General features: G+C 35.9%; 1 protein-coding gene across 1 annotated transcript in view; it reads left to right on the top strand.

The window, feature by feature from the left end:
- Positions 1-22,020, top strand: part of SLC16A10 (solute carrier family 16 member 10) — an 82,623-nt gene extending 60,603 nt beyond the window's left edge. Inside the window, exons 4-6 of the mRNA XM_085306645.1 lie at positions 11,574-11,717; positions 15,199-15,427; positions 16,591-22,020. Coding sequence (XP_085162771.1) covers positions 11,574-11,717; positions 15,199-15,427; positions 16,591-16,826 — 609 coding nt within the window. The 3' untranslated portion in view covers positions 16,827-22,020. The remainder of the gene's footprint in view (positions 1-11,573; positions 11,718-15,198; positions 15,428-16,590) is intronic.
- Positions 22,021-23,050: the final 1,030 nt, after the last annotated feature.

Raw genomic sequence — 23,050 nt, 5'->3', positions numbered from 1 at the left:
GAAACATAAATATCTTCATTTTATCTAGATCCTGGTCTGGTAGACATATGGCAATGTATTGGGGAATGCCTTCTAAGATTGAGACTCTTGAGAGAAGGTTTTGCTGTGTATCCACAGTGGAATGAGACAGATGCTTCACTGAGTCCTGTCAAAGCTGAGGTGAATATGAGCATGCCCACAAGTAGATTTCTAAAAGTTCAAGCGTTATAGATGCCCTCAGAATTATTTGGCAGCTGAATAAAGTCTTGAGAAATCTGTATTTTGAATTTACTCACCTAAACCCTGTGGCTTATAGTCCTAAGACTTGATAAAGGTAGCACAAGTTCTGTTGTGGAGTAAGGAAGTCAACCTGTCTCAGAAGATTTGACAGTAGTATTGCAATATTTTTTGACTGAAAAGTTATACAAGTAAATGAATAAATCGCTATTTTATTCACTAGTCAGCTCCCTGCATCAAGTAGTTGCATATTGTGTTGTTCGTCAGGATAGATAAAAAAAAAAAAAAATAAGGTCTTAAGTATATTCATAGATTTTAGGTTAAAAGGGACTACTATTATACTTGCTTTCTTTTCTGACACAAATGAATCATACAATCTTATCCACTGATCTTACTGCCAATTCTACTGTCATTTTGAAAAAATGTCTTGAAGTACAGCATCATTATGCAAAATGGAAACTGACGTTTTTACAAAAGCTTTTAATTTAACTCTTCATTAGTTGTTCCTAGGCTAATTGCTTTCACTGATACAAAAAACCCACTTATTTTTATTCTGATTTTTGTCCAGCTTTCAGTCTGTCTTTGTCATCTTCCTATCTGAGAAGTTATAGAACATGAGCTCTCTCATGAAATAAAGATAATGAGATGTTTGCTTTTTCAATAAGGCAGATTTCGGAGACCTTGAAGTCTCTCTTAGCTGTCCTTTAGAATGTTTTTCAGTTTGAGGGATACTTCCATTACGTGACTTCAAGCACCTTCCTGATTAACTCCTTTGGTCTGAAGAATGAGAAGCTCCTCCAGAGAGCACTTTGGAGCATGTTGGTCAGGCTTCTAAATCACACCTCAAATAAGTGTTTTTGTTTGTTTGTTTTTGTTTTTCTTGTTGTTTTTTTTTCATCAGTTAGGATGAGAGGCTGCCTAATGTAGGCATCTTAAGAGAATGCGTTCTTCTGTAAAGTGTGAATACCACAACTAACACAATAAAAGTCTTGCTGATGTTGTACAGTAGCAGTATTAGCGCTTCCCTTTTTGCTACTTCATTTACTTGGTTAATGCACAGCAAGTCCCATTTGTTCTCTCACAGAGTGAACTGAAAGTTACATTCAGTTTGCTGTCTACTGTACCCCAAAACATGCTTTTATTATTTGTTTTTAAAAATACAATGCACACTCCTGTGAATGTGACATGTATTCTTGTGCCTAGGCAATATAGCTTTGTGTTTACTCACATTAAAATACGTTATCAGGTAAGTTTATCTTACAGTATGATCAAGATCACTCTAGAACTGACCTTGATATTGCCAAAATTAAAATTTGTGATCTTTTCAAACTTCTTAATTTTGCTTTTGCTTTCTTTAAGATCATTGACAAAAATACCACATAATATTGTGCCAAAAGTATTTTTCTATGTGCTCTATATTGTGAASATTTTGATTGATGCATAGATTTTTATTTTTGATAAAAATGGTCACCTATGATGATGCTTTGTAGATTGTTCTTCATTCTAATCTGTAATTAATGAAGATTAAATTTGCATTAAGTTGATCTGTGAGAAGCCTGTGAAATTAAACTGAGCTTTGAAGCCTACAGAAATGTGCAAGGCAAATGCCTTTGTCTCCAGGCTTTGTAGACACTCGGAGTGAAAAGATGGCACTCCAAGAAGCAGTGGTATGTGATGTTATGTAAACAAAACTGGTAGATTCATGTTGATTTAATAGAAATAGTCTAAAATGACAATGCATTTCCTGTAAAATAGATTCTTCTGGCTGGCCATGTGTTTTGGCAGGAGAAGTCATCTTTCCACTCAGTTTCTTTTTTTCACTTGAGCAGAATTTTGAACTTAAAGGCCCTAATGTAGCTTGTTTTTGAAGCGGATAGCAGAGAAATTTCAGTTTAATTTGAGAGTTCAGACAAAATTTTATTGTATTTATTATGTACAGAGGACTACAAAAGATGTGTGATGTAAAAATACAGAAATTTTGTTTCCCCTTTACAGTATAACCTTTTTAAAATGCATACTAGTTGCTGCTTTGTCTATATTACAAAGCTTTGCTGTATGGGAAAGAAGTATACTTGAAGTGTGGAAATACTAGCAATCTTTTTTTGTGAGTACGAAAGCTACTGAACTGAAAAATCCTTTAAAGCGTAAGGAGAAAGATGTTTTTGAGGATATGAAGGAAGTCAGCATTGATTCATTCTAACTGATATATTCAATATTGAATAAATAGGTAGAAATCAACACTAAAAAACTTGCTAGCAGAGCAATGTCTGCTGGAATATATATTTCTGAAGCATATCTGTGCAAACAGATGTCTTGGTATTGTCACAGTTCTGCTAGATAAATGACTTTATTTTACTTGACTGAGGAAAGTATGTTCTTCTAAAAAGCTGCCTCTGTGCTAGAAATGGAACCTAATGCCAAAAAAAAAAAAAAAAAAAAAAAACTTAGCTCCCAGTAAAATTCATGTATAATACACTCATGACAAGTTTTATTTCTTAGAAAAAAAACACAGCAAAAGAGAAAATGAATTATTGTGTCTTAAGAGATCACTTTATTTTTATGAGTAAACTTAAAATTCAAATGAACCGGTGTCTGAAGTGTTCCCCAGCACATGCTGATCCAAGGGTTCTGTGAAATTTTCCTCACACYGTTCTGTTCACTGAGGTGACTGACCTGCCCCAGGTTGCTGTGACTTCCCTCTTGGCTTGTCACAAGAAACGACTAGACACAGGAAAATACTTTCCAGGGGCAGATGATGTTACTCAGCCAGATATATAAATTAGACTTAGCTTATGACACTTGTATTGCATTGTCAGAAGCTAAGTATATGTTTTCTGTAATACTTTCAGCAATGTTCTAATTTAGGCAAAAATAATAAAGGAAAAAAGATTTAACTGAAGAATTACAGCACTATAATAACAGTTCTTTGTTTAAAAAAGCACTCTTATTAAGATATATTTGTATTTATTTCTGGACAAATATCATATGCTGTTATATTCCTTTTTGTCAGTGTGTATACATATATATATATTTGTATTATTATTTTAGAGAGGTTAGTAAGTTTGACTTTACATTTGTTTAGAAGTCAAGGCCAAGGCATTATCATCAGGATACAGAATAGTACAATAGATATATTTTTCTTTTACTCAAAGAAAGATTAAACTGGATGTGTAGCAGAAGACTCATGTTACAGCTTTGCTTATTAAGTATGCTGGAAAAAAATCATATAAGTCTTTAATTCAGCATTATAAAAAGGATGAATTTGCTCTGTTGTCTTTCAGTAGCTGTGCTGCTATTAGCTGCTTTAGAATCCATGTTAAATTGTATTTAAAACAACTTTTCTTTCTTTTTTTTTTTTTTTTTTAAGTCTGGGGCATACAATGTTAATCATTAGTGATGGAATATTTTCTTGTTACTTTGCATATTTGTACAGGATATTTTGATCCATTGCTTTGATGCTTCCTAGTATCTTAATCATAGCATAACATACATTTGTTTTAATTACATGTGGTATAGACAAGTTACACATGTTAAAGAACAGATTTTATCATATTAGTAATTGATTCAATGAGTTGAAAAGAATCATTTATTTTACACTTCTCTTTTTCCTTCTAAACTAAGTAAGAGGTGATGTAAGGAAATTGCTTCCTTCAATCATATAAGCTTTTATTTAATCAAATTTCAGTGGAGTTTTACCAAGCTAGACCTAAAACCTGAAACCTTCCACTCTCAAGTTATAAGTCAGTTAGGTTTGTGACTGTACTGTAGACATCAATCAAATCAGTTCACAGAGTGATAGAAAAGCAGACTGTAGGTATCCTAGTACCTCATTCATTTTAGTTCATTTTAGTATTAAAAACCTCCACAGTCTTTTTAGATAGTCACTACTAGTCTGTAGTTGTCCTGAAATTTAGAAAGCACTTCCTAATGTCCAACTTAAAATTCCGTTTGTTGCAGCTTAAGCTCATTACTTGTTCTAGCCGTCACTGGCATTGCAGGAATAATTTGCAATGCATTTTTTGATTACCTCAGTATAAATTAAATTATGCTTATCAAAATTCTGCTAACTGCCGTTTTTTTYCTGGATTCTGTGCAGCTGATCCATATTGTGCAGCTGGTCTGCATTGTCCAAAATTAGACATAATAATCCAGCTGAGGCCTTACTGGTACTGAGTGGATGGGAATATCAGATCATGTGTCTCAGAACTGATGTGTTCCAGTATGTTTTTTTGGTTTTGCAATATGGTGGCATTGTTGGAACATGTTGAAGTTTGATCTGCTAAACTTACTATAAACCCTCTACAAAGAACTGTTGTCTGGTCATTTTCCCATCTTTTATTTATGCATCTGATTTTTATCTCTTGTAATGTTTTTTGGAAAATTACTTAATTCATACAATATTTTTATGAAAATGAAYTTTGTTTGTGTTGCACTACTTGACTGATATACCAAGATCATGTTGAATTCTACTCTTTTTCCTCAAAATGCTTGCAATACCCATCGTTTGATGTCATTTGCAAATTTAGTAAATGTATTCTCTATTTCACTGTCCAAATTGTTAATGAAAATGTTATATAGTTCTAGATTGGGGGCAGTTTGGCATATTCTTCAATTTTTACAGTGAATCACTAATAGCTACTCTTTCTTTTTTTTAAAAAAAAAAAAAAAAAAGAAAAAGGCTTTTCCAAACAGTTGAGAATCCATCTTTGCAGATGTTTCATCTAGATCATGGTTTAAACCAGCTCATGGGAATTGTTATGTTTGAGAGATTTCAAAAGGCCAGTTAAAGTCAAGATAAGTTACATCTATCCTTTTCCCTATTGCCAATATTTGTTACCCACCACGTAATAAGGAAAAGTTGTGTTTGTTCTGTGTGATTCTTTTTTTGACAAATCTATTGATCCTAAGCTTATGATGTAATTTTTTTAGATGTTTATGAATAGCTTTGATTCAATTGTCATTCTGGAAATTCAAGTTAATGTGACATGTCTGTAACTCTCTAGGACTCACCAATARCTGTTAATTTTGGACACAGTGTCTAGTTCAGTTTTCGAGAATAAGAAAACAGGAAACACTACTTTAGGATCACAAGGAACTGATAGAACTAATATTATAATATGTGGGCTGTTATAAAAAATGATAATCAAATAGAAAAAATTGTTAATAGGTAAGTTATTTAAAGAGATGCAACTCTCTCATGTATATGATATTTCAGCTCTTACGCACCCCTGGCTTTAGTCCTCAACCTTGTTTGTGGTCATTGTGAGCTTTCCCTGATAGATGTGTGCCCTTTCCCGTATGTCTTCATTCTGCTCAAGCCAGGTCAATCCACCAGTATCCATGTGCCTGTTTTGTTCCACCGTCTCTTTTGGCTCCAGTGGGATCCAGTTTCTGTTGGCATCCCCAGGAGCTATTAGTGGAGGAAGGACCCTGAGAGATACAGGAGTAGAGTAGACAAGGGAAGGAGCAGAAGTCATGGACTGCCTCATGCTGCAGTGTGGCTGTGCTGCTTGTTGCTGTCTCCTTTCAATCTCTGACATGGTTTCTTGCACCATTCCCTTAATATCTTTCAGGCCTCTCAGTAGGCAGATGTCTTCTCAACACTTAAGAACTGGTTTAATTCTTTTAAAAATGATTATCATTGCTGACTCTAATATGTAGAAAAACTGCTTATTAGTTTGCCTATTGTCTGTTTTTCTCCCCTTTTTAGGTTTTGTGCTATCTGTTGCCTATTTTGATCTGTGAGATCATACTTGTTCTCCACAAGTTCTTAAAGATAATATTAACAGCTCTGAGGTTTCTTTTAATTTAGTGAAAGTTTGTTCAGGACTGGCTATTTGGGGCASGGGGGGAGAAGTCTACCTAGCTGTTAACCTGAATTTTCCCGAATCTAGCCTGAATGCTTACCCCTTTTTTATTTATGTTAAAGGAGCTTAACAGTTAAACTAGTAACTGTTATGTTTGGTGTTAGTGAAGAATTTCAGATTATGTTTGTTTTGAAACTTAATGATATAGGAATTTTTCTTCTTTATCTGCTTTTGTTGATGGAATAATAGAAAAATTTTCTGATTTTCATACAACAATCATCATCTTTCATTCTGTCCTTGTTCACTGCCCCACTGGCTCTGGCAAATCTTCCTGCATTTCATTCTTGTTAACTCTTAAGTAAAATATATCAGCCAAGGTACAGCTCTTACTGTGATGAGTGTAAGAAAAGTTATATAGATTAAGACTGACCAGAGACAGAAAGAGGAAGCATCACTGTTATTTTGTGGCAGGTAGATAAACAAAAATTATCTAAATTATGTATATATGGATATTTGTCATATAGAGAGCCTTTATTTTAAAAAAGTGCTATTTTATTTATATTAAAATCATAGCAGATTCCCCTTGAAATTGATCTACATTAGCGTAGGTAATGTAATTTCATATGAAGATCTCATGAAGATCAGATTGCAGCTGATGTTCAGGAGTCCGGATCATTTCAGAAATTACTGCTTCATTGCTRGTTCTGGGATTATCAGTGAAAGTTTCTCCAGTGGGGACTGGATTATAAATGTATTTCCATTAAATTTATGTTAAATRTTCTCCCTTGTGCCAAATATCTGTATGGTTCTCCAGCAACAAAGTTTTTCCTCTGTTCTTTTTTCTTCCTGTTTTTCTTGTTGAGTCCTTTTGTTACAGAGTAAACAGTGACTTACCCAGGGTTACTTTGTGCTCTACTTTTCATGACCTTCTGAAACTTTCAACCTTTCAGGATAATTCTCTTCAAAGTTCTTGCTATATCATTATCAAGACAAGAGTTAGGATTTTTCTCCAGGACTTTGAAAGAATCAGTTCGTTCGAGCATGTAGATGACTTGTTCATTGGAGCAAGACTACTGTCTGATAAAACCATGGCACTAACAGAGTAGAAGGATATGTACCTCATCAGGAAGGCTGTTCTTTTCTCAGGAGATGTGTGAAATAACCCAAGCTTTTAGTTTCTGAAATTTTGAAGATTTAACTGTCTTTTTGTAGGTGGGTTCCAGTGTATTTTTGTGCATGTATCCATYCAGTTGTGTCCTGTCTGTTGCTAATCTTTATTTGGACATGCACTTACTTTATCTTTGCCTTTGCCCTTTCTTGCACCTTTAGCTTGAAAAGAAACCATATATTCTAATCTGTGAGTGATAGACTTACAAGGCTATTTTGTCTTGTGATAACACTGAAATGGTTTTGTGAAAGTCATGGTAGCAATAGACAGTTAAATCCATAGATTATGTTACTATTGTCATATCTAGTTTAATGGCTAAATTTTGTGCATAATACAAGTCTAGGGTTATTTTTGGTGTCTGGATTCAAAATTGCAGACTAAGAAGACCAATGAGTCATATACGGAGTTGTATATTTATAGCCTGTATAATTCTCTAATATAAAAAGAATGTTGATGTATGAGGCATTGGCTGAGGAAGTTCACAAGTCATTACCCATCATGGGATTTTTGAGCAGTTCTGTTAAGAGTTAAAAATCTAGGGAAATCCAAATTCTAGAGGCATTTCATTTAAACTACTTAATTATAAATAAAGAAGTTACAATCTGTAGTTAAAAGAAATTTCTTTAATTCTGTAATGAGTTAGCACTTGTAACTGTAAATTCTGAACTGATGTATTTTCAAGTATTCAGTTCATAATACTCTTATTATTACTCAGAGGTTACTAATGACTGTATCACTGAGATTGAATACCATAGTATAAGATCAGAAGATAATTGAGGTTGGAAAGGAGCTCAGGAGATCTCTAGTCCAAGCCCTGCTCAAGCAGGATCAGGCATAAGATCAGACTGGGTTGCTCAGGGCTTGGTTGAGTCAGGTCTTGAAAACCTCCAAATTCTCTGGGCAACCTGCTGCATTGCCTTCATGTTGGAAAAATTTCTCCTGCAGGCTATGGTACGCTTAAGATGAGTGAAGGCTGAAAAATAAATAGTAATTTAGATATTTGATGCTTAAGATGAATAACAGTTATTTTCATACTTAAGGAGTGGATTGAATCCAGTATTTACCCCATTGATCTGAGAGAGGACAGCATTTCACCCTCTGAATTTACTTTGAGAAATCAAGTTACTTGGTTGTAAGTACAGCATTAATAGTTACCTAGATGTAGAGCTGTATCTTCCCTTTTGAAAAGCTTTTGGGGATTGGATGAATCAGATCTGCTGATTAAACCAGCCTAGAGATGGTAGAAATGTGAAAATGGAACGAGTGAAAAGAGTGGCAGAAGATGCCTATACTTACTTTGCCAGCTGGGACAGCAGATGTTGACAGACATACAGAGATGGACCTGGGAAAACAATCAGCTTTTCTTCTTCTCCTCTTTGGCAGAAAGGGAATGAATGAAACAATTGATGTTTAGGTTTAAATATCTTTGCAGGAGAGAAATTTAATCATATTCTTTTCCTGAACATGTCTTAATAAACTCAAAACTGCAAAGAGCAAGCATCTGTCCTTCAAATTAGAATATGTTCTTAAAACACAAAAGAAACCCTTATTTTTTCTTCCTTTCTGACAAAATCAGTTACATTTGTCAGACTTCTCATGGTATGTAAACTTAAAAAGAAAAAAAAAAAGATTTTTCTATCTAAGAAAATCACCACACTCATCAAATGCTAATGCTGTTAATTTTGAAGAAGTAGCTCTGCTCATGTGTTAGTACTCTGACCAAAAAATAATACTGTTTCATTCTATATTCACTATATTCATATTTATTAAAACTGGAGTTTTGAGTTGTGTAGATAAAGGAAATAAAGGTTTTTTAGTTTAAAACAATGTCCCATAACCAAAATTGGTAACAAAAATCAGTGTGCAGCCTTTGCTATTCAGGTCTGTCAGTCTGTGGTCACTTTGTTTCTCAATTTTTTTTTCCGCATCTTTCTCTAAAATCTGTTTTTTTCAGTGTGCTTCTTTACAGCTTCTTGTACAGAAGTTATTTTCAGTCCAGTTGGTCTGTACTTCTACAACTAGAAGATACAGATTGCAGGACTATGCAGATAACTTCTGTATCTCTTCATGTTCACTTTGGCTTATTTGGTATTGTCCCCAGTGTTTCAAAAAGTGATTGTATGAGAATCTTACGTACAGGTAATTTCTATTCTTTGTGGTTGATAAGAAAACAATTGAAAATCTTGTGCTGACAAGGCTCTGGAACCAGAAAGAACACACTCACWCACACTCCAAATACATCAAGCCAGTCCTGGTGGGCTTTCTTTCCCCCTTTTATTATTTTTTCTTTTTCAAAGAGGCTGTTAAATCAGCCTTCCAGTCAACCTTGTTTGTTGTTGCTCTTGCTGCACTGTCTCCTGGAATTTCTTATCCTGGTGTGGGCACTACAGGGAGTTCCTGCTCCTCTTCGCTCACACTTTCTGGCAGGGTGACAACAGGATGAGTGAGTCTGCAGTGCCCCTTTTCCATGCAGTGTCTCACAGAATCGCATGTGACTGAGGTCRGAAGGCACCTTTAAAGGTTATGTAGTCCAAACTCCCTGCTCAAGCAGGGTCACCTGGAGCATGTTGCCCAGGATTGTGTCCATGCAGCTTTTGAATATCTCCAAGGAAGGAGACTCCACCACCTCTCTGGGCAACCTGTTCCAGTGCTCTGTCATTCTTTTAGTAAAGACATTTTTTCCTTATATTCAGATGGAACTGCCTGTGTTTCAGTATGTGCCTGTTGCCTCTCATCCTGTTGCTGGGCACCACTGAAGRGAGCCTGGCCCCATCCTCTTCACACCTTGCCTTCAGATATTTATGCACATTGATAAGATCCACCCTCAGCCTTCTCTTTTCCGTGCTGAACAGTCCCAGCTCTCTCAGCCTCTCCTTATACAAGAGATGTTACAGTCCCTTCATCATCTTAGCAGCCCTCTGCTGGACTCACTGCGGTAGCTCCATGTCTCTGGTAGTGGGGAGCCCGGCAGTAGACTCAGTGCTCCAAGTGTGGCCTCAGCAGGGCTGTGTAAAGGGGGAGAATCACCTCCCTTGACCTGCTGGCAGTGCAGCCCAGGATGCCATGGGCCTTCTCTGCCACAGGGACACATTGCTGGCTCATGGTCAACCTGTTGTCCGCCAGGGCTGCCAGGTCCTTCTCTGCAGAGCTGCTTTCCAGCAGGTCAGCCCCCAGCCTGTACTGGTGCATGGGATTATTCCTTCTTAGGTGCAGGACTCTGCACTTGCCCTTGTTGAACCTCAGGAGGTTCCTCTCCGCCCATCTCTCCAGCCTGTCCAGGTCTCCCTGAATGGCAGCACAGCCCTCTGGTGGATCAGCCACTCCTCCTAGGTTGCTCCAGGCACTCTGTCCCTTCATCCAGGTCACTTCTGAAGAAGTTGAACAAAACTGGGCCCAGTCCTGATCCCCTAGGAGACACTGCTAGCTACAGGTCTCCAACTAGACTCTGTGGCACTGATGGCAACCCTCTGAGGTCTGCTTTTCAGCCAGTTCTCAGTTTCCCTCACTGTCCACTCATCTAGCCAGCTCTTCCTGAGCTTGCCTAGGAGGATGTTATGGGAGACAACGTGTTAAAAGCCTTGCTGAAGTCAAGGAAGGTAACATCTGCTGTCTCCCGTTGTTTCTCCAGCCAGTCATTCCATCAGAGAAGGCTCTGAGATTGGTTAAGCCTGATTTCCCCTTTGTGAATCCACACTGACTTTTGATTCACCTTCTTATCCTTCAGATGCATGGAGAGGGTGTCTAGGATGAGCCTTTCTATCCCCTTTCCAGGGATGGAGGTGATGCTGACTGGCCTGTAGTTTCCAGAGTCCTTAGTCTTGCCCCTTTTTAGGAGACTAGAGTTTTATTCTGACCTCCAGCTCTCTGCCCCTCTGCTTCTTGCTTCTGCCCTGAACTGTTACAAGTTTGGTAGTATATATCCTTGTCTTCATGCACAGAACAGTATTGCAGTGATGATCATTAATTATTCAGTGCCTTCAGACCTCAGATATACCTGAGGTGAAGCAACCAATTCTTCTAGTGTAGAATCCACAAAAGATAATCTCTAGGTTACATTTATTGCTAGTAAAATATATGTGCCTAGGGGAACATTTCTGTATTATATATAGCCATGTTGTTTTCTTGAGCTAAGTTCCATAGTAGTTGTGAATAAACTAACATATTTGCAGATTGTTGTTGYTGATATCACATTTGACACTGATATACCAGTGCAAAAATTATTCTAACATCTGTAAAAGAAGAATAAGCAAGTTTATTATTTGTAGCTATATTTTAAATCTCAGAGATTCATGGATTACTTCTGTTTAATATCAGATTTTCTAAGGTTTCTCCTGTTTTTCATTCTAAAGCCAATTTATTTTCTTGTTCCTCTTTTTAAATAGATGAAGCATGTAAAAGACAAATTTGGTGACAGCGTGCCAGAAGAGGTTCTTCTGCTGTGTCTGGGCATTACTTCGGGAATTGGCCGATTGATCTTTGGCAGGGTTGCAGATTATATTCCTGGTGCAAAAAAGGTCTATTTACAGGTATGTCTTCGCACAACTGTGAAGGAATATACAAAGGATATTCTGAAAAATTTGGTTGCAGGTGCTGTAACTAAACAGAATTAACTGGATATTCAAATCTGAGAAATTTCAATCTTTAGAAACTGAACGTATGGCTTTTGGTAGAAGGGGCCTTTAGTATAAAGTTAATGAATCTCTATTGCTGACTTCTCTTTTTAAATGCTGTTAAAGCGTAGGTACTGCCTGCTGGCTGTTCTCAGTTGGTAATGAAAGAAACATTATTGTTTAGCATGGGAGTAACAAAACCTTTGGGGATTCTGCTTTGTCATTTATCCACAGAATCACAGAATGGGAAAGGTTGGAAGGGACCTCTGGAGATCATCTAGTCCAACCTCCCTGCTCAAACAAGGTCACCAAGAGCATGGTAGACAGGGCTGCATCCAGGCAGGCCTTGGAGATCTCCAGAGAAGGAGACTCCACAACCTCTCTGGGCAACCTGTGCCAGTGCTCCRTCACTCTCCCTTACAGTCAGGTGGAACTGACCGTGACTTTCCTTTTTAGGGCATTCTAACACTTTTGTTTCTGAGTATTGTTGGTTTCAGCTAATTATAGGCAGAAAAAAATTCCCCCTCACGGTCAGGTGGAACTTCCCGTGGTTCAATTTCTGCCCTTTGCCTCTTGTCCTGTCACACAGGACAACTGAAAAGAGTTTGTCCCCATCCCCTTGACACCCTCCCTTCAGGTACTTGTACACATTGATCAGATCCCCCCTCAGTCTTCTCTTCCCCAGGCTGAAGAGGCCCAGCTCTCGCAGCCGWTCCTCACAGGGCAGRTGCTCCASCCCTCTGATCATCTTYKTAGCCCTRCGYTGGACTCTCTCCAGTAGCTCCATGTCTCTCTTGTCCTGGGGAGCCCAGAACTGGACRCAGGACTCGAGATGAGGCCTCCGCAGGGCTGAGTAGAGGGGCAGCATCACCTCCCTCGACCTTGATCCCATGATTTCATGTTTTTTACAGAAATATTTCTTCATGTGCCTCTACTAAGGATTTTGTATCTTTTTTTCTTGATCTTTGTTAGGTGATAACTAGGTGGCGTGTGTCACATGCTAATACAGCCATCAGAATATTAGTGATACTTACTTGAGATTTTGCTGAATGAAGTGGGTTACTTGGCATCTTCAATGACGAGAGTAATAGAAGGAGTCACATGGAGGAGATAAATTACCGTTCTTCCAGCTTCCAGAAATGCTGAAGTTTTTGGATGGAGGAGGCTACACATTTATTCTTCTGGACTTACAAGCATTATTTTTTGAGAAGGTGGTAGTTTTAGTGCTGATTTTTAGCAAAGATTTAGTTGTAATAGCTTACATGTTATTTACCACTATTGTTCGTTTTAAAAAGAAATAACAAGGGAGACATCTAATGGCTATTAGGTGTACAACACYATTGAAGACAAAAACTGAAAAAGAACAGCCTTTCTGAACATGCAGCATTTGTTGCCATAGTTACATGGGCCCAGTATCTTTTACTAGGGAGGCTATGTTTATCTCATTTGTTTGGATTGATTCACTACCTATTGTTACATTTTTAAGAAATTTCCATATTATTAGGACAGATAGTGAAAAGGCAACACTGAAATGTTGCATGTGATTTACAAGGCACAAATATTTTTAATTCTTTCTATCTTGATACGTCTAACTTGCAGCAAAACTTGGAKAGTTTTTTTTTTCTTCAGATGGCTAAAACTAAAAACCAATGACTTTCCTTTTTAGGGCATTCTAACACTTTTGTTTTTGAGTATTGTTGGTTTCAGCTAATTATAGGCAGGAAAAAATTATATTCCCTATAGTTAAGCCATGTGCTGCATCTACACCTTTAGCTCTTCTGTTTCAAATCAGCGTTTTTAGGAGTGAAAATGACTCTTCACCTCATCTTATGAGTGCTGTTCAGGTTTACTGAACAGTTCATACTATCATTCTTTTCATTTGCATCTCTTAAGCTGAGCGATAGTGGTGCTGCAGACATGATGGTCATAGACATAACAAGGGCAGAATCTGTAGGGGACCTAGAGAGAATTTATGTCATTATTTTCATAACTTTTTGGTTTTGAGAAATATATCTGTCTGTAAATCTTGCTTTGAATAATTAAGAGTAATATGAGTATTTGTATAGTCAGTATTTCTGACTTCAAGCAGTCTTCCACAGCACTATGTGCAGTGTAGTTTGTATCCTATGTCCTTGCAAAAATGACTTCAGAATTAAATTTGACAAATGCAAATCCACTTAGAACTTGAATCTTAATGGTTGAACAACTTGCATTGGTTAATGAACAAGTCTGTTCTGCAAATTTAACTGTTATCCTTCCTTTTCTGAATCCCTTCTTAAGGAGCTCTTTTGTTGAATTCTGCTTTGTAAATCATATTTAGGAATAGAATGATGTTTTCTGTCTTTTTGATCTGAGCAGTTTAGTGATTCTGTTTTTAGTGCTCCTTTTGTCATAATATGGCAAAAAAAAATGTTGTCAACAATGTCTTTTCTATAGTTTGCCTGCAAATAATCACATTATTTCTTAGATATAAACTCATCTTAAATAGCTTTCTATATTTTATGTAAAATAATTCCCAGAAGAACTAAATTCCTTCACCTCTATCCTTACATTTATGTAAGCAATCCAATCAAGTTCCTTAATTGTCTCTATTTCTGTATATCATACGGCAGAGGTTTCACAACAGTTTTCTTTAGTCTGCTGAATAACATATGKTACCTAAAAGAATATTTTTATGCTGTCCTGAAAACTAAGTCTTGTGCGGGTGTCTGCTTGCAGATTTTTCCTAGTGAACTCACATATTTTATGTCACTTATCCTTCAAAAACTTGATGTGTAATTTTTAAGTGACTTTGTTTTTGTTTTAATGATCTACAGGTGATGAATGCATAATGCAGATACCTTGTTTGAAAAACATGTTTGTGTGGTTAGATGGTGTGCTATGTGGACCTACGGATGGTGCACAAACAAAACTTTATTGTTTTTCTTTTTGATTTTCTTTTAATTAATTTCTGCTTCATTTTGCTGAAAGATGGAGTTTTATTCCTTTAACTTACCTCAAACAAAGAATAATCTTAAATACAGTGCTGATAAGACTATAAATTTTTTGCAGCTTTTATTTGTAAAAAGGCTAAACAGTAACTTAAGAAAAACGTCAGTGCACAGAAAATGACTTCATTTTCTGTATTGCGGGATAGATAATGAAAAAGACATTTGAAAAAAAAAATGAAATTAGTAGTTGAGTTTCTTTGACTTTATGCTATGACAGTCCTAAGGGTTTGTTTTATCTTGGTTTGTAACTTCTGATGCTGGTAATCCACGGAAGGTGCTAATATTTATTTTAAAGGAAATAGGGACAGGCAATTTAATTCCTTACAAATGTAAGAAAACTCACCTACTCTTTTATCTTTACTGTTTTGATGCAGTGTGTTTTTATATACTTCATTAATAACGTTTAGGTGACCTCATTCTTCTTCATTGGCCTGATGTCTATGATGATTCCACTGTGCCGYGTCTTTGGAGGTCTCATTGCTGTCTGTCTCTTCATGGGCCTGTTTGATGGGTGCTTCATTTGCATTATGGCTCCTATTGCCTTTGAGCTTGTTGGTGCTCAGGACGTCTCCCAGGCCATAGGATTTCTGCTAGGACTCATGTCAATACCTATGACAGTTGGTCCACCCATTGCAGGTAAATGTAGGTCAAGTCTGTAGCTGTAAATATGTTTTTAGAGTTGTATGGAGTTTTTTTGTTATTGCCATTTTTTCTGTTCCTATATCATCTGCAGTCCATTTAAATTGGATGTCTTCTTTTTCCTTGTTCCAGCATATATGACGATTTTACCTGCTGCTTCTAGGTTATTGATAAACTGTTACTGGTTAAAGTTTGCTTTGGTCTTTTTTTTTTAATTAAATAATGCAGAGGTAATCCCTTCCTCTCAAAAGAAATATAGGCTTCCAGCTTAGAATGAGAATCTGAATTTTCCATACTGTTGAGTGTATAGCCTAAATGTTGGTTATGTTACAGGACTCTTAAGTTAGAATTTGAAATTAACTGGATTCCAAAACTAGTTCATGTAAAAACAGTTGTGAGGACAAAAGCTCCAGTCACATTAATTGCTTCTTCTAAACAAAAGCACTGGCTTTTTTTATTATTATTCCTTAATTGGAAACTGATGGACAAAATACAAGTTTTTAAAAAACGAAAGTTGAAGTTTCTCGGTAGGTGAAGCTAAGATCTTTTTTGACCATAATTTGTCCTGAAGTCTTTTGAGTGCTACTGAAATATACTTAGTAAGATGTAACTGAACTATGCAGTGTTACAAAGAGCAAATTTTAAAGCTAGAATAGTTTTAGCTTGGTGGTTCCTGGATATACTGCCTCAGCTATCGACATTTAAGTAGCATTTGGCTGTTTGGAGGAGGTTGGGAAACCTGCTTTCTAGTAAGAAGCTACCAGGAGATGCAATATATGCAGTAGATCTGGAATAAGAGGCACCTTGATCAAAGGCAGCTGTTACTAAAAATGAGAATTTGTCAGTGATTTCAAGATTCAGAGGCTAGAGAAGTTGAAAGAAACAACATTCAATTAAGAAATACAATATGTGTTTTTAACAATGGATGGTAATGAATTAGTTGAGTGGTAACATAATTCTTTCAATGCTTCATGCCTTTAAATCAACTCTGGAATGCCTTTCTAAAAAGATATGCTTATATTTGGCCTTCAAGTAGTCGGATTAGTGATTATAGCAATCCTTGCCAGCCCTCAATTTTCTGAGTCCAAAAAATGAGCACTTTTTTAAAATAGATTCTCAAGGTCCCATTGTATATCACTGATCACTTTTTGTCTTTCTAGGTTTACTGCGTGACCGCCTAGGTACCTATGACGTAGCATTCTACCTAGCTGGAGTTCCTCCCCTTATTGGCGGCGCTATATTGTGTTTTATCCCATGGGTCCACGAACGGCAGAAGTTAAAAGAAAAAGCAAAAACTGTTGATGGAGAAACTACTGAGAAAATGCTGGAAAATGAAAGCACTTTCGTGTCAGACACTGCAGAAAAACCAGCCAAAGAAATGGAATCTGGTTTTTGATGCTTTTTTTCCTCAACTAGCCTACCCTTCTCCTACAAAAGCTAGATCAGATTTCTAGGTTTTGGCTGAAAATATGATACTTAAAGAAGTTTTGAACTATTGCTCAAATTACAAGAATCTTTTATACCATTGAACACTTTTTTTCTTTGACAAGTCCTTGAGTTTGATTTCAAGCCACATTTTTAAGGTATTTGAAGTTTTTTAGCATTAGTGTGTACATGCATACTGATTCTGCGTGTGAAGAGAATATTTTTCTAATTCATCAGAACATATTTCTGGAAATGTGAAAGCTGTTTCTGATTCACTGACCGAGGACTCTTTAATAATTTTATGGTCCATCCAATGCAGACAACGCCCTTGGGTGTTTATAGACGAACATTTAGTAGCTCTTGTGAATGATTTATTTTTTAAAGTTTCTTGTGCTGTTTTAAAATCTTTCAAAATCATGAATGTGAATATAGATCTTTCTGATTCCCTTTAACTCTTACTGAAATAATTTTTGTGTTAGAAAGCTAAATTATTAAACAAAGCATCTGTTTTATTTTCTCTTAATACTCCAGTATGCTCAGTTTGCTTAAACATTGACCTCTTCTTGCATTGATTTATCTTTTTCACAGTATTACGAACAAAGAACATTAAGGGTGAAATTTGTGATGGGCACAGGTTTTGAATATGCACAAACTAAGCTCAGAAAGCAAATGCATTCAGAAGTAAAGCAGCTGAGCGATAGATTGTTGTAATGTTTTTGCTGCCAAGGCAGTCCTATTAACGTATATATATATTTTTTTCAGCTAAACTTCAAATTAACTGATAGTTTTGAAATCGAACTGACAGCAGTACTCCAGAGTGGTACTGTGAATCAGACTACATTTAAAATTCTTCTATTGTATCTTTAGGTTCTTTCTGGTGTTAATTCTTACACAAAAGACAGCTTTAAAGAATACATTTTAAGTGCAATAAGATTGTTTTAACATGTGTAGATATACACTTGAGCTATTCAGATGACATTCAACAATTGAAAAGATKTTTGCACTAAGTGAACATGCAACTTTATTATGGGTCTTTACATCTATGTTTAATTGCATGTAGGATACCGTGCCATGTTTTACTGAAATATAAAGAAATGTCTTTGCATACTCTGTATTACTTGCTTAACATACTAAATTATTTCCGTTATCATGTATTCCTAGGTATTATGTTATGTTTGTCAAGCACAGGTTTTTGAGACACCTCTTTCTCTGAAAAACGTTTGAAAACATAATACTTCACCTGAGATAAGGAGGACACTGTGTGCTTTTCAGTTTGTCATAAAACATTTCCCCAAGTGCATTGTTTATTTGTGGATATTGAACCAGCAGTACAATGGAATACTTAAACATGCTTTATTTCAGATCCATTCAACACCAACTTTTTTTTTCCTGTTTACATGTGCCTTTTAGCAAAGGGAAAACTAAAAATTATTTTAAGACTAAACCTGCATTTTAGTGCATTTTCTCAATTAGCAACAATACCTGTTCTTTACATAAGTTACAGAGGTGTATTGTTTTAAAATTAGAATCGGTAACATCTTTCTTATTTTTGTAATTTTTCCTTCTTCCAGAATTGTATTAAATCTCTCAGAAAGCCCATGTACATCTGTACTATGAAACATTGTTAGCAATGCTTTTACTTAGAAAGTTTACTTACATTAATTTTCAAAAATGCTTTCAACATAATCATGCAGACATCCCAGTTATTAAAGACCAGMGCTCATACCTTGTTTATATTGCAGAATTTCAGTCACTGCCCCATGTGAGTGAAGCTTAGAATAATTAAAATGATAATGAGGTGTGTAAGAGTGTTTCGGGAATGGAAAAAAACACATTAAGAACAGAGGTCCCTTTACGTTTCTCTAGGACTTGTTCTTCTGAATGTCATAAGTATTTCTGAAAATTTCCTTAAGATAGTAGTAGTACTGTTAATTAAAATGAATACAAAACGCTGCCTTCGTTACTGGAGTGATGTTAACAGCCCACACTGTTCTTGTTTGGCGTATTTCTGTAGAATGTGTTACTCAGTATTATCTTCTGTCTGGGCAATGCAAAAGATGCTGATGTGTGTGATGAAAGCCTTTTATTTCATATTGCTTTGTTTTGAAAAGTCAGTATTTATCGCATATTTTTCATGTGTTTTAGCTTTATGAATTTTTAACCAAAAATTAAGCTGCATTTTAGCAGTAATGCAATTTGAAATTGTTGTTATTGGATGTCTTGACCTAACTGTGGCATCTTTCTGACCTGGTTCTCTGTAATATCTATATAAATGGTCTGGGATAGAATATGAAATAATTACTGTTAAATTTTACAAATGATACAAATAATGTAAAGGTAGTAAGGATTAGTTCTTGCTGAACCCTTTAAAAATGTACAGAAAAATGCAAATTCTTATATTGGAGTAGCTAAAAATGTAAGTGAATGCTTACGAGATAAAAGACAGCATTACAAGAGAAAAACTGTACGAAGGGGACAGCTGAGTCATGATGTCAAAAACAGCTRTTGAGATTGGGATGCCAGAGGAGAGGGATGCAGAATTAGGAGTAAAGAAGTCATGTTTGTGTGATGATGTTGGAATAATGAACTTATTTCAGATGTCAGTGCTTGTTTTACAACAGTAAAATTGGAAAGACTGCAAAAGAAAATAAAATTTCAGAACAGCTAGAAGACAAGTTATTTTTAAGAGATGATTCTGTTAGTGTTGTCATTGTCAGATTCCAATAGGAAAAGCTCTTTATTGGTCATAATTGTAACCAGATTGTGCCCTAAAGTTAAATTAGATTAATTTAAAATGGAAGTGAAGTTCAAATTGTTAGTAGTGAGGCTAATTAACTATTGAGAAAATTACTGAGAAATATACTGGATTTTGTATGCCCTGAAGTTTTATAAATGAGATTAGCTCTCTCTTTTCAAAAACAAAAAAGCCAATATGATAATCAATATTTAGTCCATTTATGTGAAAATGATGGTATGACATAGAATTTTCCCTTAGGCGGTCTTTATTCTGAAAAATGAAACAGAAAAGCATGAAAAATGAAACAATTTGAATTTTATTTTGGCTGATTAAATGTAAATTTTTGTCACAGAACTTAATTTTAGGTGAGGAAACCCATTTGTATGATGCCATGATGCATGATGAACCTGTTTAAAATGCCACTGTGATGAAATTTACAGTCCTACTCTTTGTGCTGTAATTCAATACATCATTTTCATCATGGTCATCTTTTAAGTGTATATTCAGTATCAGATGAGGAAATAATGGCATCTTTCTCCTTTGACTCTTCATACGTAATGCCTGGGAATACACATTCCTAAGTTCCCTTTAGAGACACTGGATTTTAAAAGCAGATGCATACCATATTGAATATAGACGATACTTTTTCAGCCTTGCTTTCTTGAACTTCCTCCCTGCATTAAACCATTTGAATAGCCATAGCCTGGTAAGGCACTTTTTCATGAGGTGGGAGACTGAAGTCGAATCATCTCAGACAGAAGAGACTGAACCTCATCTTCACACGTACTAGATGAATATTCGGATCTCAAGCTTATCACATAAAAAGTGGATACTACCCCCTGAAAGCCAAAACACCGTGCTCAGTTACTTGCATCAGGGAGCACATGCCAAAGGGACGGGAGATGCTTCCTTGCAGCCCTGAGTGAAGTATCTCAGGATGCCATCGTTAGGATTGTCCTTGGAGATCAGTCTGAGCAGCCGTGTTCTTGCCGTGCAGGCACTGGGCCGCTCCCGGCTTCGCTGCTCACTCTGGGGGAGCCCACGTGGAGGGGCTCAGCCACCTCTCTGAGCAGAGACTGGAGCTGCCGCCACACCTGGGGTGTGGATCTCACTCCAGAGAGCTGCAGTCTGAAAATTAAGTGTTTCAAAAACAGACTTTTAGGTATCTTAACTCTTCTATTGGAACTGACCCTCTGATACTACAAGGTTGTGTGTGTGCGTGTATGTATATTAAATACAGTATGTTTTCACCAGGGCATACTCACATTGCACATTTACTATAGGAGCTGTAGCACTGGAATGTGGGAGAAAGTGTTTAGAGATTAATAATTGAGAAAAAGTAGTAATTTCCATTCATATAGTTCATTATTGACAAACATAGCACCATTAAAATTCCAGACAGCCAGTGAGGTTTTCATTAATGTAAACTTCGGCATATTTTTAGTCTTATATTGTGACAACATTTTTAGTATTTCAGAACTGTGTATGCTAAGATTAGACTGATAATATTTTATACTAAAATGTGTGCTAATATTGATGACACTGACACATTTAAAGTATCTTTATAGACATCATATTTTGTATGTTGTTTTTGATATTTAAAGGGTATACATTTTGCTAGCCTTAACTCCATTCTTTAAAATTCTGCTTTGTTATAAGCCTAAGAAATGAATGTGTAAAGTTATTCATGGTGCTAAAATAATGGTGATCAGTCTCAAATTATTCAGAATAAAGATATAGTTCTTAAGTGCCCCTTTGGTATCACACGTATCATTTTTTTAGGTCTTTGTTCTCGTTAAAATTATTTTTAAAAGTAATTGTGTTACGATACATTATTGAATCTCACGTGTAGACTCTTATAAAAGCCCTTACGATGTTTGTTACAACTGTATTTGAGCTAGAACATCTTCATTATGTTTACCCTGAAACTGATACATGCTGCAGCCTATTTCATTCTAGTTGTACTGTGTATTCATTTTAAACACAGTGTTTTATATAAGTCTAAACTACTGACTTCTAGAGTTATTTACATGCTTCTGCAAATTTTATCCACTATATTTTTCCTTCTGGGGTGTAATGAGATTGCTTTAAAATATTTGTGACTTACAGATAATACATAGAACAATTGTGTTCACAAAAGACAGAAGTAAAAATGGAGGGAAGGAGGGAAACAATAGTAGAACAAACTTCAGTAGCATTTGAAAAGAATTCAATATGTTTTGCTGAATGAACTGCCAGTGTAATTCAGTAGAACTTTGATCACTTACTGGCCTACCATCAATTTTACCTTGATTTACTTTCACGATACAAAGTATGAAACATTTCCTCACTGACAGCTTCAGTAAATCACTTTTAATTGACCTTTCTTTTGTAGTAGGGCCAAATATTTCCTTTTCTTTAATAAACATACTTGATGATAAAGAGAAAACATTCCCATTAATTCTGTAGTTACTATCTAGACTGTTGTATATTTCAAAATAAAAATTGAAAAAGATGCCTGAAAACTTTACAAAAGTCTGAGTGCTGTTGCCTTTTGTACAGTCCTAACGTACAAACCCTCATTGCAAGAAATGTAAAACCTTTAAAAAAAATAAAGGGGGGGGGGGCTGTTCTCCAGAGAAGGCCATTGAGTGCATTTCAAATACTTCTGTACATTTTTCAGCAAGTTATTTTTATATCAGAGTTTTCCATAAAAGCTCATTTAAAAGGCAAAATACCACTACCTATGAATATGATTTAAATTGTACATATGTCTCAGAAAAGAAATACTTTATATTTTATACTTTTTGTTTGAAATATTCTCTACCTCTGAACTTAGAAAAGTTTAGAAGTGTGCTGCAGAAATCTGATTCTACGACTTCGCAGTAGTTGCAAAGATATTAACGTAGCTGTGAACAACCAGACTTGAATGATACCTTGCATAGTTTGTTTTTGTAGTTAGATTTTTTTTTAAATATGTATTCATCCATTCCCTCAGGTTATGAAGGGGAGTTGTACCTGCCACATACTAACCAGTGCCAGCAGAAGCAACATTAGGCTGCCAGAATCTACACGCAGCAGCAGTTACGTTCTATACCTTTCTGCTCTGAACAACTTGGAGAATTAAAAAAAAAAATCCAATTCAGCAAATTACATTTCAGAGTGCTGCTTTGGAGATTAATATTCTCTGAAAGAGAAATCCCTAAAGCCTTTGTTTCAGAGGGGTAGCACCTCAGTGCAGAACAGCAATAATATAGGACATTTTTAAAAAGCCTGTGAACTACTCTTCGCAAGTAGCAGTAATTTATATGATAAGAGTGTTTTAACTGAGCTGTGAGACAAGCTAAAAGAGCCCACAAGTATGCACATTTCAGCGGTATTTATGAGGAGGATGTGACACATGCAGTATAGAAGACAAAGACTTTTATGCTAAGAGGCCAAAACAATTTTCAAGTTATGTGATAATGCATTAAAAAAAG

This window comes from Rhea americana, unplaced genomic scaffold, assembly GCF_003343005.1.
Source record: "Rhea americana isolate MKP2758 unplaced genomic scaffold, rheAme1 scaffold_243, whole genome shotgun sequence".
Taxonomy (NCBI): domain Eukaryota; kingdom Metazoa; phylum Chordata; class Aves; order Rheiformes; family Rheidae; genus Rhea; species Rhea americana.
This window is presented reverse-complemented; position numbering and strand designations above follow the sequence as displayed.